At 55.0% G+C, this 17,131-nt stretch overlaps 1 protein-coding gene across 1 annotated transcript; it reads left to right on the forward strand.

The window, feature by feature from the left end:
- The first annotated feature begins 2 nt into the window (after positions 1-2).
- RAB11B (RAB11B, member RAS oncogene family) lies at positions 3-13,359 on the forward strand. Its single transcript, XM_049876721.1, has 5 exons — positions 3-113; positions 7,371-7,566; positions 11,143-11,336; positions 11,783-11,863; positions 12,451-13,359. The coding sequence occupies exons 1-5, from the start codon at positions 74-76 to the stop codon at positions 12,594-12,596; spliced, it is 657 nt and encodes a 218-aa protein (XP_049732678.1). The 5' UTR covers positions 3-73; the 3' UTR covers positions 12,597-13,359.
- Positions 13,360-17,131: the final 3,772 nt, after the last annotated feature.

Raw genomic sequence — 17,131 nt, forward strand, 5'->3', positions numbered from 1 at the left:
CTCCGGCTCCGCCCCCGCTGGGTGTTTGTGGTGGGGCTGCGGAGTCGCCGATCCCGCCGGAAGCGCCAGGACAATGGGGACCCGGGACGACGAGTACGACTACCTATTCAAAGGTGCGGTCGGTGGGACACCGACAGGCGAGGGCGCGGCAACGAGGCGGCGGGCAGACGAGTCGAGGCTGCGCTCCGGGCCGTTGGGCCCAGGCCGGAGCTCGGGACCTGGGACCCGTCAGGTCCAGCAGCGAGGAAGGCCGGGCAGACTGGGTTCCGTTAGCTCCAGGCCGGAGTGCGCGGCTGCGAGCAACCGGCGGCCCTGGGAGGCCTGGGGACCCGGGATGCGCCGGGGCGGGGTCGGGGCCCAGAGGGGGTGGGGCCCGGAGCGGTGGGAGAGGCCGTTGGGGTGGGGCCTTCGGAGGGGGCGGGGCCGCCCGGGATTTGGCGGGCCGGGCTGGGCTGGATGGATGACAGAGGGTGGGCCTTCGGGGCGGGGCCAATACATGGTGGGCGTGTCTGAGATGTGGACTGGTTCTGAGCTCAGGGGGCGGGACTCTGGGGTGGGCTGGGCCAGGCCTGTTGGGGGCGGGGCTCGCGAGGGGTGGGGCGGATAATAAGGGGTGTGCCGTCGTGGGGGTCCGAGGTGAGGTACGTAGTGGGGCGACCCTGGACTGGGGTGCACATCCTGAATGGGGCGGAGGAGCGCCTGTGTCTGCACCTGGACCTGGTGAAGAACAGAACTAATGATACTAGATGCTTGATAGCACTCACCAAGTATCTTGTCTTTTCTAAGCAGTTTGCACACAGAAATTTATTCAAATCCTCTCCACAATCCTATAAGGTCGTTATGACTCCAGCTCTTTTTTCACAGATTAGGAAACTGAGACCCAGAGAGACAAGGACAGCTAGTAAGTATTAGAGGCAGTTTTGAACCCTAACCTAGGGAGTGTGTTTGAAGGGCCTTGGCACCAGGACTGGGACTCAGGGCTGTTAGACCACCTCCCAACACATGCAGGCTGATGGCACCAGCATTGGCCAACCTTCTGGGGATCTTCCCTGCCCAAGGAGCACCAAGTATGGCCTACGCGGTTCTAGCCAGCCATTGCTTGCTGGGACCAGCTGAGGAGCTCCTTCATCCTGCCCCTGGAGCTGAGGAGACTCCCTCCCTGTCACTGGAGACTCTGTGCTGTTTTAGGGGTCATTGGCTTTGCAGGAGTCCCTGGTGGTACAAACCATTAAGTGCTTGACTGTTAAGCAAAGAGTTGGTGATTTGAACCCACTCGGAGACACCTTGGAAGAAAGGCCTGGCGATCGGCTTCCAAAAGGTCACAGCCTTGGAGCACAGTTCTACTCTGATTCCACTCTGACACACATGGGTTTGCCATGAGTCTGAATTGACTCCACAGGCACTGGTTTGGTTTTTGGCTTTTGGTTTTGCAGCGGTTTGCATGCAAAGCTGAGCAGTGACCAGGTGCTCTCCTGGGCTCCCTGGCTGACAGTGATCACCCTAGAGAGCTGCTGACTGCCTGCTGCCTGCTGTGTGAGGATTTGCCTCCCATGTCAGCTGAGGGCATCTTGCTCCCAATGGGGTCCGTGTCCAGAGCAGGCCTTGCCACCTCTTGTGTCTGTGGTATCATCTGTCATCTTGAGGCCAGGCCTGGGGTCCTTGAGATGAGAAGAGTGGGGTGCAGGTCTCCTTGCCTGGGGTATCCATGCAGCAAAAAGCTTCCAGGCAGAGAGAGCCCCTGTGCAAAGGCCCAGCAGCATCACAGCCCCATGGGCTTGGGACCTGCCAGCAGGCTGATGCATTGCTGGCAGACACAGCTGTCTGTTCAGTGAGGCCTGAATGTTGGGACCTTACCCTAAAGCTGGGGGGTGCTTTGGAGGGACCCTCTGGGGACGAGTGACCAGCCTCCAGTCCTGTCACACTGGTCCAATCTGCACTCAGCCTACACAGAGGCAGCTACTCTGTAGATCCCTGCTGGGCACCCGCCCTCTGTGGCCCCGCCAGAGCAGCGGGACTTTTCCAGGTCCCTGTGTCAGCTTGCGGTGTATTGGGTACTGATTATTCTCGACCTTTCATTGTTATAAATAACCCGGTACTGAGGATTTGTGCAAGCCATCGTCTTTTGCCCTTTGGGCTCTTTCCTTGAAGTGTGTTCCCAGAAGTAGTTACTGGGTCAGGGGCAACAAAGCGGCCATGCAGTTCCCAGGATGAATCCCCAGAGTCCGCTTCCTGGAAACGCCAGTGTGACTTCGGCAGCAGCTGGCGCGGGGGGTGGCGGGGCGGGGGGGGTGGGGGGTCGGGGGGGCCCTCCTGCCTGCCTTGCTGCCTTCCCCCCCACTGGCCTCCTTTCATGAGCAGGTGCCCTGCTGACCTTCTTGAGGTGGTTTGGTAGTGGATGTCCAGCCCACAAGATCAGCATTTCCCGGACTATGGACGTAGGAGGTGTCACCTTAACCTTACTATGTGCCTCCATCCTAGGACCATCTACTGTCGTTGAATATTTTTCTTTAAGTTCCCTCATTTTGTCACTCAGGTAAATTTTTTGGGAAAGGAAGCTCTCTGTGACCTTGGACCATGGTGACGCCATGTGTGCAAAGTAGAACTGCTCCATAGAGTTTTCCAGGTCGTGACTTTTCAGAAGCAGACCGCCAGGCCTGTCTTCTGAAGCTCCTCTGGGTGGTTTTGAACTGTCCACCTTTCAGTTAGTAACTTTTGTTTTTGTTAGCTGCTGTTGAGTTGATTCCAGCTCATAGCGATTCCCTGTGTGTCAGAGTAGAACTGCTCCATAGAGTTTTCAAGGCTGTGATCTTGTGGAAGCAGATTGCCAGGGCTTTCTTCTGAGGCACCTCTAGGTGGGTTCAAACCGGCAACATTTTGGCTAGTAGCTGAGCGCTTAGCCATTTGCTTCACCCAGGCATCCCACGTGGGATCACCCTGAGTTGGAATACACTCGACAGCAACTAACAACAGTAGCAACAAGTGACTCTGCCCGATCAAAAAGGAGAGACGGGAAGAGAGAAGCCACCGCCATCACTTGCCGTACATATGGCAGGTGGGCAGGAACAAAACCCTGCATCTTTCTGGGGCGATGGCAGGCACTGAGGAGGGGGCCAAGATTCCTTGTCCAAGTTGCAGGGTCAGAAGGGTAGGGCCCTACAGGACCTGTGCCTACAGAGCCTCTGGCCCCCTCCTGGCTCTGCCCATGCCAGGCCCACCCTGCTCCTCCTCTCCATTCCTCTGGCACAGAGGGGCCACACCCCTTGGCTTAGGACCCTGGCAACCCCACCAACCCCACCCGCTACCTAGTTGTTTATGTTTTGGCGGCCACATCACATGGTCTTCATTCCCCTGACCTTGGAGGCCCCCACAGCCCCCCAGGTGTTCTCCCACAAGTTGTTTTCCTCTGTTTTCTCCCCATCCCCTAGGAGCGAGGTTGTTTATTTCTACCTAATTATAGATCTTCACATTTATCCTCTTACCATTTTAGCCCGTCAGCTCCAACCATTTTCCCAGCCTGCCTATTGAGCCCTGGAGGCACCCTGACCTCTCCTCTGATGTTTGGGGCGTGGGGTCTGTAGGTAGAGCAGCTGGGCCTGAGGCAGTGCCTCTGGAAAGTGAGTCGGGGACAGTGGCTCTCCTGGCTCAGGAGGACATGGGTCACATGGGGAGCTGGTCATGCTGACCCCGGGCCCCTTCCTTTGTATATTTCCTTCCTACTCCATTTAGGGATCCTTTTGGGAAAGGGGGAGTCCCTGGGTAGTGCAAACAGTTAACACACTCAGCTGCTAACTGAAAGGCTGATAATTTGAGTCCACCCAGGGGTGCCTCAGAAGAAAGTCCTGGCAATCTACTTCTGAAAAATCAGCCACTGAAAACCCTGTGGAGCATAGTTGTACTCTGACATACATGGGGCTGTTATTAGTTGGGGTCAACTTGGTGGCAACTGGTTTTTTTTTAGAGGGGAAAGGAGGTGGAGAGAGGGTGGTAGCTAGTTCACGAGGGAACCAAGCCACTCTGGGGCTCTTCCTTCGCTCCTGAGTGTTCCCGAGCCCACCTCTGCCCTCCAGCCTGGGCCAGGCTCCACCAGGCCTACTGTTCCCATTGCCGGGCTGGGACCTGAGCGCATAATCTTCCCCCATTGCAAATGGAGGCCTTCCTGGCCCTGGCCTTTGAGCACCTCTCCTGTACCCTCCAATTCCCGGACAATCACTGTGGACAGGATGCCCTCAGTGCTGGTCCAGGGGCCCTAGGGTGGGCGGGGCTGGCTTTCTGGAGGCAGGTCTGGCTTCCTGGCCTGCTAGCATGGCCACCTGCTCCTCCCAAGTGCAGGGTCTGCACCCCAGGGGTGCCACACTGTCCCCTGTACCTTGGGCCCTGCATGGGCCTGGCCACAGCCCCAGGGCTTCCGAGAGGACTCGGGTCCTTGTTTTTGCCAGCAGGGCTTGCCTGCTCTGCCAGCCAAGTGGTGTGTCCTAGGGGCCTGGCTCCTGGCCGGTGGTGCCCTGACTTCTTTGGAAATGCTGGGGGCTGTGTCCTCAAGGTCCTTTTATTCCCCCAGGACAACAGATTGTTTGTGTCATCAACAATGCCATGTTCATTACTGGCCAGCCTGCAGCCCCACCAGCCACCCCTTGGCCATGGGCAGCATGTGCCAGGGGCACCAGGAGGCCTGGTCTTCCCACCGTCAGTTGCCAATGCCCCTTGTCCTTGTCCTGCCCTGGCCTCCACCGTCCGCTATGGGTGGCCCTGGGATTTGGTCCCTCCGGGCTGAGCGTCCCCAACTGTGCAGTGGGGGTTATGATACTAACATTGTTCCCAGGCTGAACCTGAGAAGCTGGGGCTGCAAGACACTCAGGCCCCGGGTGAGCTGAGCCAACGTAGTTGTGGCTGGGGAACGGGTGGGGCTGAGGCAACCCTGAGGCTGTATAGCTGGGGGAGGTCTTGTGAGGGGGTGGGCTGTCCAGGGGCTACAGGGCGAGGCCCGAGGGTCATCCTCAGTTCCCTGCCTTCCTGAGGCTGAGAGGCAAAGCAAACCTCCCAGCCTTGGCCAGGTTCCCAAGGTGCCGTGGGAAAGAGGTGAAGGGTCGTGACTGGGACAGTGGCACCATCAGTCAGCCCGGATGGCGTCAGAGTAATTGTGGCCCCTCTAGCGTAGATGGGAGTCCTTGGCACTGGGCCTCAGGCCCATGGCCATCCCCACCTCTTCCTACCTTTCTCTTTGTCTTTCAAGTCAACAGGGCCGACTTGTGTTGGGCACCCAAGGTGGCAGGAAAAGACACAGGCCCCACAGGACCTGACATAGGCCAGGCAGTGGTATGAAGGAGAGGAGAGGCCTGAACTGAGGGGTCCTGATGGATAAGCAGGAGTTTGCGGCTACCCTGGGAGCTGGGCTGCTGGGTGAGGGAGGCACAGGCTGAAGGGCAGGGGCCTCAGGGCACCACTAGGGATTTGGACCAAGACCCCTGAGCCAGGTGCTGATCTGTGGAGGGCAAGCAGTGAACAAGGTGGTGAGTTAGGAGTGAAGGCACTCACACTTGAGACCCTAGTGAACCTGGGTTCTAGTCCTGCCTGTACCACCTGCTTGGTGGAGCTGAGCCTGCAGATAAGCACAGGGTTAGAGTCCACCCCTGCCTCAAGCTCCTTATTCCCTTGCCTGAGACTCAGTTTCCTAATCTGTAAAATGGGTTGTATGACATTTGCACGAGGTGACGCCTGTCAAGCGCTTTCTGAGCACAGACTCAGAAGACATTCTTCTTATTCTCAGCTTGTAAGCAGCCAACTAGGAGAGGGTGTGGGCCCATGGTGTGGGGTCATCTGCCCCCTCCTCACCTATGGCTCTGGGATGACCTGGGTGGCCTCCAAGGACAGGTTCCCAAGCAGTGGTGGGCATCGGCCTGGGAGGGTCCGCCAGCCGCTTGGGCATTTGTTGGTTCGACAGACATTAATCAAGTGCTTTCTGTGAGCGCCCCCTCTGCCAGGTCCTGGGGCGACCAGGGAGCAAGAGCATTCACTCAGGGTCCCTCCCCCAAGGGGTGGGGAGGACTGAAGGAGGGGCAGAAAACAAATGAGTGAGACATGCCAGGGAAGCGGGATGGGGAGTAGGAGGGGTTAGGATTTTAAATAAGAAATCAAGTGGCATTTGAGGGACCGCTTGAAGGAGATGTCAGGAGGGAACCAGGTGGTGCGGAGTCCCAGCAAGGAGGCCCGTGGGGCTGGAAGTGAGCAAGGGGGAGAGAAGAGGAGGAGCGGGCAGGGAGCGGATGGGACAGGTGGTGTAGGCCCTGTGGACTCAAGTTTTTACCCGAGAGAAGTGGGCTCACAGGCGCCCTCTGGCGGCTGCGAGGAGAATAGGCTGTGATGTTGGAACCGTTTACCACGCTTGGCCTCTAATTGAACGGTTGGAGGTTCAAGTCTACCCAGAGGTGCCTTGGAAGAAAGGCCTGGTAATCTACTTCTGAGAAATCAGCAGAGTCACCATCTGGCATGGAGAATCCATGAATACCCTGAGCTGCTCACAGAACTGGGAAGCCCTAGGTATTCCCTTAGCATTTTGCCCCGTGGGTCTTCAGAATGTTCTCAGAATCCCAGCTCCTGCACTGTGACTTCCATGGAGACCCATGTGGCCTGGAGGCTAAGGGGCTAGCTCCTGCCCCTCATCTGGGCTCTGGGCAGTTGCTGCCTAGCCTGTGTATACCAGAGTCAGACACCAGGTCCCAGGAGGATTCTGCCTGCAATCTCTTGGCTCCCTCCCAGCCGTGATGCCCTGGCACCCTTTCTGGGCACAGGTAGGGCCTGTGGGCAGGCATGCACAAGACCCTTGGGGCTGGCGAGGCCTGCCTTCAGGCGGGCAGGGGGAGCTGGGTGACACGGAGTGGACACACCTTGTGAACCATGTGTGGACATGTACCACTGCACAGACCTGCCCCTGCCCTGGCGCTGAGCTCTGTGCATGCCCGCTGCCACTTCCTCTTCCCTGAGACAGCTTCTGTTACTATCTCCCTTTCCACACATGCAGCCCAGAGAGGTTAAGTGACTTCCCCAAGGCTGCACAGCTCCAGAGCTCTCTGAGGCTTGACTGGGATGCCCGGGCCACCAGGCTGCAGGGGAGGCCCATGAAGGACCAAGGACAGGCAGGAGTATTCTGCCGTCCAGAGGCTGTGTTTCCAGAAGACCTGAGCCTCCATTTGCACCTGTACCAGGAAACCTGGTGCCTGTGGGTGAGAGGCTCCAGGAAAACTCAGACTTCTCTGCTGTGTTGGGATGCCAGGTTTGCTTAGCGCCCAGGGAGCAGCTGTGAGGTTCCGTGGGTGAATGTGGGGAGCACCCAGCTCCAGCTCACACATGTGTCTACCCTCTGCCCTCCCCCACAGTGGTGCTTATTGGGGACTCGGGCGTGGGGAAGAGCAACCTGCTGTCACGCTTCACCCGCAACGAGTTCAACCTGGAGAGCAAGAGCACCATCGGTGTGGAGTTCGCCACCCGCAGCATCCAAGTGGACGGCAAGACCATCAAGGCACAGATCTGGGACACAGCTGGCCAGGAACGCTACCGCGCCATCACTTCTGCGTGAGTACAGCAGGCAGGTGGCAGAGGTCCCAGGGGGCACAGGGTGTGTGGGTGAGGTAGGAGATGGGCAGGAGGAGGGGGAGAGCAGGGACGGAGCGGCCATCCAGTCGGGCGGAGAAATGCCCTGGACACCACCCTGTAGCATAGGGCTGCAGAGACCCCCAGGAGCTAGGAACCCTTAGCCACGTTATGACCACAGGTGGGTGATCCCACAGCCCCTTTGAGCCCCGGGGTTCTCCTCTGAGGCACTGCCAGTAACACTGGGTGCCGGGTACACAGTGAGGATTACGGTGAGTTCCAACACCTACTACCTGGAGGTGAGGAAAACTTGCCAGGTTAAGGGCACAGCTCTCCACAAGGTGCCCTTACTTCAGACACCAGCCTCAGGCTCAGGTCCCCAGACCACCCTCACTTGTGACCAGCTGGCTCCAAATTTGGGGGGGTTGCACCATACCCTCACGTTGGATAATTGACTAGAATGCCTCCCAGAACTCAGGAAAGCACTATACTTACTAATATAGTTTTATCACAGCAGAAGGACATACATCAGAGCCAACCAAAGGGGGAAACTCGGGGCGAGGTCTGGAAGGACCCCAGACTTGGAGTTTCCATGTCCCCTCCCATGAAGTCAGGATGAGTCACCCTCCCGGCACATTGATGCATGACAACATGCAGGGTGTTGCCAACCAGGGAAGCTCACCGGAGCGTCCGTGTCCAGAGTTTTCATTGGGGTATCATTACATAGGTGTGGTTGATTGAATCATTTGCTATGTGATCAAACTCAGTTGCCAGCGCCCTCCCCTCCCTGGAGGTTGGGGCTGACATCACACGGCTCAAAGCTCCAGCCCTCTCATTGCATGGTGGTGATGAGCCATCTCATAGCATAAACCGTGGGGGACCCACCATGAGTAGCAGAGACACTCCGGTCACTTAGGGAATCCCAACGGGGTTAGAAACTACCTCTCAGGAGCTGGGGACGCAGGCCAGGCTGATTCCCTTTTTTTTCTTTAACTATGGTAAATATATATGTAGCCAAACATTGCCAATTCAACATTCCTCCTTTCTTTTTTTTTAAGTTTTATTTGTTATTGTTATGGAGAACATACACAGCAGAACATTCACCATTCAGCAATTTTTGCATGTACAATTCAGTGACATTCATCACGTTTTCAAGTTGTGTGACCATTTTCACCTTTTCTGAGTTGTTCCTCCCCCATTAACGTAAACTTACTGCCCGCTAAGGTTCCTATCTAATCTCGCGAGATGTTGTCAGTTTGATCCCATACAGATAGTTCTTAAAAGAGCACAATACTCAAGGCAGAAACTCTTTACTAGTTAAGTTAAACTATTGTTTAGTTTTAAGAAGACTTCAGGGGATATTTTTGGTTTAAGGTTTAAAGATTACCTGAGGGCAATAGTTTTGGGGGTTTATCCAGCTTCTGTGGCTCCAGAAAGCCTGGGTTCCATTAGAATTTGAAATTCTATTCTGTTTTTTCCCCCTTTTGATGAGGATTCTTCTATCAACATGTTTTTAATTTTTATTGTGCTTTAAGTGAAAGTTTACAAACCAAGTCAGTCTCTCATACAAAAACTTATATACACCTTGCTATGTATCCCTGGAAACCCTGGTGGCGCAGCAGTTAAGTGCTATGGCTGCTAACCAAAAGGTCGGCAGTTTGAATCCGCCAGGCGCTCCTTGGAAACTGTATGGGGCAGTTCTACTCTGTCCTTTAGGGTCTCTATGAATCAGAATCGACTCAATGGCAATGGGTTTGGTTTTTTGGTTTATATATTCCTAGTTGCTTTCCCTCTAATGAGACAACACACTCCTTCTCTCCACTCTCTCTTTTCGTGTCCATTCGGCCAGCTTCTGACCCCCTCTGCCCTCTCATCTCTTCTACAGACAGGAGTTACCCACATAGTCTCATGTGTCTACTTGATCCAAGAAGCTTCTTCTTCACCAGTATCATTTTCTATCCCATAGTCCAGTCCAATCCCTGTCTGAAGAGTTGGCTTTGGGAACAGTTCCTGTCTTGGGATAACAGAAGGTCTGGGGACCGTGACCTCTGTCCCTTCTAGTCTCAGTCAGACCATTAAGTCTGGTCTTTTTACGAGACTTTGAGGTCTGCATCCCACTGCTCTCCTGCTTCCTCAGGGGTTCTCTGTTATCAACATTTTTTTATGTGTACAATTCAATGACATTAATTACATTTCATCTTGTACAGCCACCAACACTGTGGCTTCCAAATGTTTCCACAACCATTAACAGAAACTGAGTGTCCCGAAGCAAGGACTCCCTCTTTCTCCCTCCCCCGTACCCCTAGTAAACACTAGTAAATTTTTATTTCTATGCACTTGCCTGTTCTAGATATTCCATGTACGTGGAATCATACAATATTTGTCCTTTTGCCACTGACTTATTTCACTCAGCGTGTTTTCAAGGTCATCCATGTTGTAGCCTGGATCAGGACTTCATTTCTTTTTATGGCTAAGTAATATCCCATTGTACATAAATACTGTAGTTTGTTTATTTGTCTGTTGATGGGGCATTTAGGCAGTTTCTGTCTCTTGACTGTTGTGAATAGCGCTGCAGTGAACGGTGGTGTACATGTGTCTGCTTGCGTTCCTGCTTTTCCTTCTTTTGGGCAGGTACCTAGCAGTGGCATTGCTTGGTCATATGGTAGTTCTATGTTCTGAATTTTTGAGGAACTGCCAAACTGTTTCCAAAGTGGCTGCGCCATATTGCATTCCTACCAGCAATGAATGAGGGTTCCGGTTTCTCTACCACCCCACCAACACCTGTTGTTTTCTATTGTTTTAAATCATGTCCCTTCTAGTGGGTGTGAAATGGCATCTCATTATGGTTTTCACTTGCATCTCCCCAATGACTAATGGTGTTGAGCATCTTTTCATGTGCTGATTCCAGCTAGGTTCTCTGCTACCCAGGGCTGTCATCCCTGGCCTGCCTGGGCCACTCCACTTGGCCCGCTGCCCAGTCAGGCCAGCCCCGTCTGGCTGTGTCCCCAGCCTGGCGTTTCTCTCAGCTCCCCTCAGTGTCACCTCCGTGCTGTGGCTCACGGCTCTCCCACATCCATCCTGTGCTCCCACCAGGTGGTCCCTGCCTCCCTGAGTCCTTCTATCCCCGGGCCATTCCCCCTCCCCAGCAGAGCTACTCGCTTCCGTCTAGATCCTGTCACCTCAGGATGGAGGTGCTCATTGGCCTTCTGGGGAGTCCAGGCCAGGCCAGGCCTCAGCGGCAGCAGCAGCCTCTCCCTACCCAGATGCTGTGTCCTCCCTTCTGCCCCTGCCCTTGGGGCTGTCTTCTAACTCCACGCGCCATACTGCCCCCACAAGCCCCACGTTCCTGAGCTGAACCTGGGGAGCAGAGTCAGGGCCTCGGGACATGCACATGTCCCTTGAGACCACCACGATGGCCATCCTCAGCTGGGCCCTGTCTGTGAGCCAAGGAGCCCCTGGCTCCCCAAGTTCCTGTTTGGTAGCTGCTGCCCCAAAAGCCTCAGGGTTCTGGTCGGGAGAGGCCTGCAGAGGCTCACGCCTGGAACCCCACTCCTGCAGGTACTACCGTGGCGCAGTAGGCGCTCTGCTTGTGTATGACATCGCCAAGCACCTGACGTATGAGAACGTGGAGCGCTGGCTGAAGGAGCTGCGGGACCACGCAGACAGTAACATTGTCATCATGCTGGTGGGCAACAAGAGTGACCTGCGCCATCTGCGGGCTGTGCCCACGGACGAGGCCCGTGCCTTCGCAGGTGAGCAGGCAGGGCCCAGGCAAGGCCCACACCTTCTGAAGGTGAGCAGGCGGGCCCAGGTGAGGCCCACACCTTCTGAAGGTGAGCAGCTCAGGCAAGGCTCACACCTTCTGAAGGTGAGCAGACAGGGCTGAGCAAGCCTGGAAGGGCTTCCTGTATTCCGGTCCCTGTGAGTTCATGTGGTCACCTCCGGCCCCACACTCCTAAAGCATCAGAGAAGCTTCTGGAAGGCTGGTGTTGGGGCCTAGGCCCTGGCATCTCCTTGGCTTGCTCCCATGGCCGCAGCACCAGCCTCCCCTCTCTGAAGAGTGGGCTGTCGGGTCCTGACCCTTGGCACCAGCCCTTTGTTTCCTGGGCCAGGTTTGCCAGGCAACCGGGCAAGCAGGACCCCCAGCTGGACTTAGCCCCTGACCTGGCTCACCCGGGGAATGTTCTCTCTGTTCCAGAAAAGAACAACCTGTCCTTCATTGAGACCTCAGCCTTGGATTCCACCAACGTAGAGGAAGCCTTCAAGAACATCCTCACAGGTGGGCCCAGGGCCTGGGCGGGGGCAGAGAAATACTGGTGGGCCCACCTGAGGGTGCGTGGGGGCACACATTTCACAGGCTGTGCTCTCCAGAAGTCATCCCCTGACCCTTTATCTGTTCACCTGCTGGTCAGTATGGGCACCAGGGCAAACATGGCACTCTCCACGGGGTCAGGCTAGATTTTGCCGCTTTTGGTGTAGGGGACGCAGAGACCCTTCAGCCAGCTCCCACAGGGAGGCCTGCTAGAGGCTCCTCCAGGGAACAGCCAGGTGGGGAGGCAGGCAGCCGAAGGCAGACACTTCTAGAAGTTCAGTCTTCGGAAGCTGCTTTGAGGATGAGGGTGCAGGCACACACACTGGGACCCTAGAAGATAGAAGCCTGGGGTCAGGAGGTGGGCACATGAGTAGTCAGGACAGATGCCTGGCATCCCGTCCTTGTCACCTTGACATGATCGGGGGCGTGCAGGGCTCCTTGGGAGCCTTTGAGAGGGGAAAACTGAGTCTTGAGTGGAGGCTTTCTGTGCAGTGGGGCACTGTGACCCTCCTTACCCCTTTCCGCCCCCCCCCCCACACCCTCCATGCCCGCAGAGATCTACCGCATCGTGTCACAGAAGCAGATCGCTGACCGCGCAGCCCATGATGAGTCCCCTGGCAACAATGTGGTGGACATAAGCGTGCCGCCCACCACCGACGGACAGAAGCCCAACAAGCTGCAGTGCTGCCAGAACCTGTGACCCCCGCGCCTGGCCCCGAGCGTGCGTGCTCGTCCTTGTCCTCCCGGCCCCCCACCACACTGTCCTCCCCACCCTCTGTCCCTCTGTGACGGGCTCGCTCCTGCCCTCCCAGCGAGCTCCCCGAGGAGCCAGAGTTGAATGGTGCCTCCCAGCCCGGCCTAGCCCACCTGAGGAAAGCTAGAAGCCCCGCTTGCTGCTCCTGTTCCTCGTGGGTCCCAGGGGGCACCTTGGTGGGTGGGGAGAGTGGCAGGGTGCACGGGGCTGGTCAGGGGGCAGGAGGACGGCTTGGCCGAGCACGCTTCTTGCATTTTCCATGGAAGATTCCCAGGAGCGGCTGCCTCCCTCCCTCTCTGGCCACTTGGCCCAGCCAGCCCCTTGCACTCACCCAGAGACCCTTCCAGGTTGACTCCTGCAGAGCCAGGCACCGAGGGGGACCAGGGCAGGCGGACATTCTTGGCACTCAGCGTCCTGCCTGCTCCCCACGTACAGGCCGACACGCCCTCGCCACCCTCTGCGTGTGTGCCTCCAGCTCCTGCCTGTAGATTTCCGCTGGGAGAAGACCCTTCTTCCCTCGTCAACCCCCTTTTTTGCACGCAGCACGCTCTCCGTTACCCCCCGCCCCTGTCTTGTCTCCCCATCTGGTTCGGAACCTGTTTGCAAGTGAAGCAATATCTCCGTGTTTTGTATATACAACCGCTCTTGTAGCCTTTGGTTTTTGTTATTGTAGAGAAACACAGATTCTTTATACACTTTGTAAGATTGACGCCAAACCCTAGCTCTCGACCTCTTATTCGCCCCGTGGCCCTGCACTGTCCCCCGATGCCTCGCGCCCATGACTAAAATGTATAATCCGACTTCCTGGACAGAAACCTGCGCCTTTGTCTTCTTTCCCTCCGCCAGGCGGCCCTCCTGGCCTGAGGCCCCTCACTCCTGCCCCTTGCCCCCAACCCCTGGCTGCAGGCCCAGCCTGCTTCAGAGGGCACAGCAGGATCAGACCCCAGCCTGGCGATGGCCATGTTGAGTCCAGCTTTGTGGCCATGTGGGGTCTTGGGGCTGGGTGAGGGTGGGGTGCCCCTGTGGCCAGGAGACAGGGATTGGGGAAGCATGGCCTGAGGGGGCTGTGTTTTTTTTTTTTTTAAATAAGAGGACTAATTTTAAATCCACATAAGTCAAACTCCAGTGGCAGGAAAGACATCCAGTAGCACAAACAGTGACATCAAAAAGCCAATTTTCCTCTCTTTTTTTAAAATTTATTTTTTTTGATGTTGAAACTACACAGAACATACATCAATTCACCAATTTCTGCATGTATAATTCAGTGACATTGATTACATTCTTCACGTTGTGCAACTGTTCTCACCCTCCTTTTCCAAATTGCTCCTCCCCCGTTGACATTAACTCACCGCCCCCTAAGCTTCCTATCTGACCTTTCAAGTTGCTGTTGCCAATTTGATCCCGGCGGCGGGCGGGTAGTCCTTGGCATTAAACCCCTTGGCTCTACGTCCCCGGCCTTTCACCTCTGCAGCTGTGACTTGGCACATCCCCGGGATGAGACAGGTGCAGGGCTGTACCCACTGCCACCCTCCCAGCCCAATGCTGCCCATGCCTCCCGACCTGGGGGCCTGGAAGGTGTGGCAAGGCATGCTTGCCCAGGGGATGTTGGCAATGCCAGTCTCTGAGCCCTCTCTACCCTAGGCTGTCATTTGAGGAAGGCCCAAAAGGGAGAACGCTGGTGACGGGAGGTGGGTCACCTGGGGTTCCGCTGCCTCTTCTGGCACCCAGCTTCTCCCCTCGTTCATGTGGGCAAGACTGGCTGCAGTTGGCTCCACTCCAGTGGAGGGTCAGCCCTCCTCACCACCCCTGTGGTGACCACTGGGACCCAGCTTGTGCCCTTTCCCACCACTGCACTGGCAGCTGTCTGGCAGCTTCAGCCTCTGGCTGAAGCAGCCATTTGTGCCTTGACACCTTGGAGGCCTGCCAGAGGGGGAGTTCACTCTGTCCCAGTTCTAGGCTCCAGCCACCCTGCTTGGAGCATTAGGCAAACCCAGACACAGCCCTGAGAACGGGCTCTGTTGGCTGATACATGAGACGGACCCTGAAGAAGAAGGTCCAGGAGCCACAGGAGCCCATCTGGCTGGTGGGGGCTGTTCACATGGTCCACAGCCATCTCGGACAAGGAACATATTAGTCTCCAAGGGCTGCCATAACTAAATGCCACAGACTGGGTGGCTTAAGACAACAGAAATTTATTCTCTCCGTTCTGGAGGCTAGAAGTCTAAAATCAGGGTGTCATCAGGGTTACACTCTCTCCAAAGACTCTAGGGGAAGATCTTTGTCTCTTTCATCTTCTTGGAGCCCCAGGCATTCCTTGGCTTTTGGCCACATCTCTGTGTCTTTCTCCACATGGCTGTCTTCCCTGTGTCTGTCTCTCTGTGTCTCTGTTTTCTTATAGGGACACCAGTCTAAAAGAGATTGGGGTCCTCCCTACTCCTGTATGGAGTCCATGGCTGGCACAAACAGTTAAGCCCTCGGCTGTTAAACAAAAGCTTGGCAATTTGAGTCCACCCAGAGGCACCTCAGAAGAAAGGTCTGGCGATGTGCCTTCACAAAATCCGCCATTGAAAACCCCATGGGTCACAGTTTTACTCTGACATACAGGGGGTCATCGTGAGTCAGAGTCAGTCACTTGGCAACTGGTTTGGTTAAGTTTTTTCCCTCCTCCAGTCTGACTTCACATTGACTTAATTACATCTGCAAAGGCCGTATTTCCAAATAAGGTCACATTTTGAGGTTCCGGGGGTTAGGACTTCGACACATCTTTTGGGGGAACACAATTCAACCCTGGTGACGGCAGAGTGGATGTGGGGAGATGGCAGGTAGCACCGCACAACTCAGGAGACAGTTCGCACAGACTGGTGGGTACTGATTCCCCAGGTGTGGGCAGGTGGAGCGTGGAGAGGGCAGAGAGGGACAGTGGATAGGAGGCTTCAGGAGAGCCAAATGAAACAAGACACTTCGAAGGGTCACAACAGTCAAAAGATCGATATTTCTTGAGCCTCAGTCATCTGCCAGGCCCTGGGCACATACCCGGGAACAAGTTGGCCATGGTACCTGCCCTCTTGGAATCCACCATCCAGCAATACCATGTCAATTACTCTGGTTTCAGTGGTTTTTAGCACACCATGCTCACCCTATGTCAGGCAATGTTATTGAGTCTGTCCGTTGTTAGTTGTCATCGAGTTGGCTCTGATGGTGACTCCCCATGTAGAGGAGTTCAAAACATTGCCCAGTCCTGCACCATCTTCATGATTGTTGCTGTGCTCGTGTCCATGGTTGCAGCCACTGCGTCTTTTGAGTGCCTTCCAACTTAGGGGGCTGATCTTTCAGTACTGTATTGAACAATATTGTGATCCGTAGGGTTTTCATTGACTAATTTTAAGAAGTAGCTTACCAGGCCTTTCTTCCTAGTCTGTCTTAGTCTGGAAGCTCTGCTGGAACCTGTTTACCATGGATGGTATTTGAAGTTTTCCTGCTGGTATTTGAAGTACCAGTGGCATAGCTTCCAGTATCTCGGCAACACACAAACCACCGTGTTGTCGGGTGCCCTCCAGTTGATTCCAACTCAGCAACCCAAGTGATGGAGTGTAAGTGCCCCATGGGCTTTTCTAGGCTGTAATCTGTACGGGAGCAGATTGCCAGGTCTCTTCTTCCACAGAGCAGCTGGTGGGTTCAAACTGCTGATATTTCGGTCATTTAACAATTGTGCCATCACAGCTCCTTGCAAGTCACTATAGTATGACAAATTGACAAACTGGTAGAGGCTCAAGTCTGCTAGATATAATTGTTTACTATTCATAACCACCCAAGGAAATGGGCATAATTTACTCGTCCTGTTTCGCAGATGGGGGGCAGGGAAGTTAATTGACTTGCCCAAGGTCTCACAGTCAGTAAGAACCAAGCAGGTATCAAACCCAGAGCTGTGTGCGATTGCTAAGCTATGGTGCCTTTCCCAATGTTTATTGAGTGCCTAATCCACGAGGCGCTCCTTGGAAACTCTTTGGGGCAGTTCTATTCTGTCCTATAGGGTCACTATGTATTGGAATTGACTTGACGGCAATGGGTTTTTGGTTATATCATGGACTAAGGAGTCCTGGTGGTGCTCAGCTGCTAACTGGAAGGTCGATGGTTAGAACTCACCAGCCGCTCTGCAGGAGAAAGGTGGCAGTCCGCTTCTGTGAAGATTACAGCCTAGGAAACCTCCTGGGGCAGTTCTACTCTGTCGAAATCAACTCGACGGCAATGGGTATATATATAGATATATTTGCCGTTGATATATATATATATATCACGGACTGCCAAGAGAACAAGTCAGAAGAAATGCAACCAGAATGCTGCTTAGAAGCGAGGTTGGTAAGACTTCAGCTTGCTTACTTTGGATACATCATCAGGAAAAGACTGATCTATAGGAAAAGATATCACTTTTGGCAAAGTTGAGGGTCATCAAAAATAATGGAAACCCTCAATGAGATAAATTG

The sequence above is a fragment of the Elephas maximus genome, chromosome 3 (genome assembly GCF_024166365.1).
Source record: "Elephas maximus indicus isolate mEleMax1 chromosome 3, mEleMax1 primary haplotype, whole genome shotgun sequence".
NCBI lineage: Eukaryota > Metazoa > Chordata > Mammalia > Proboscidea > Elephantidae > Elephas > Elephas maximus.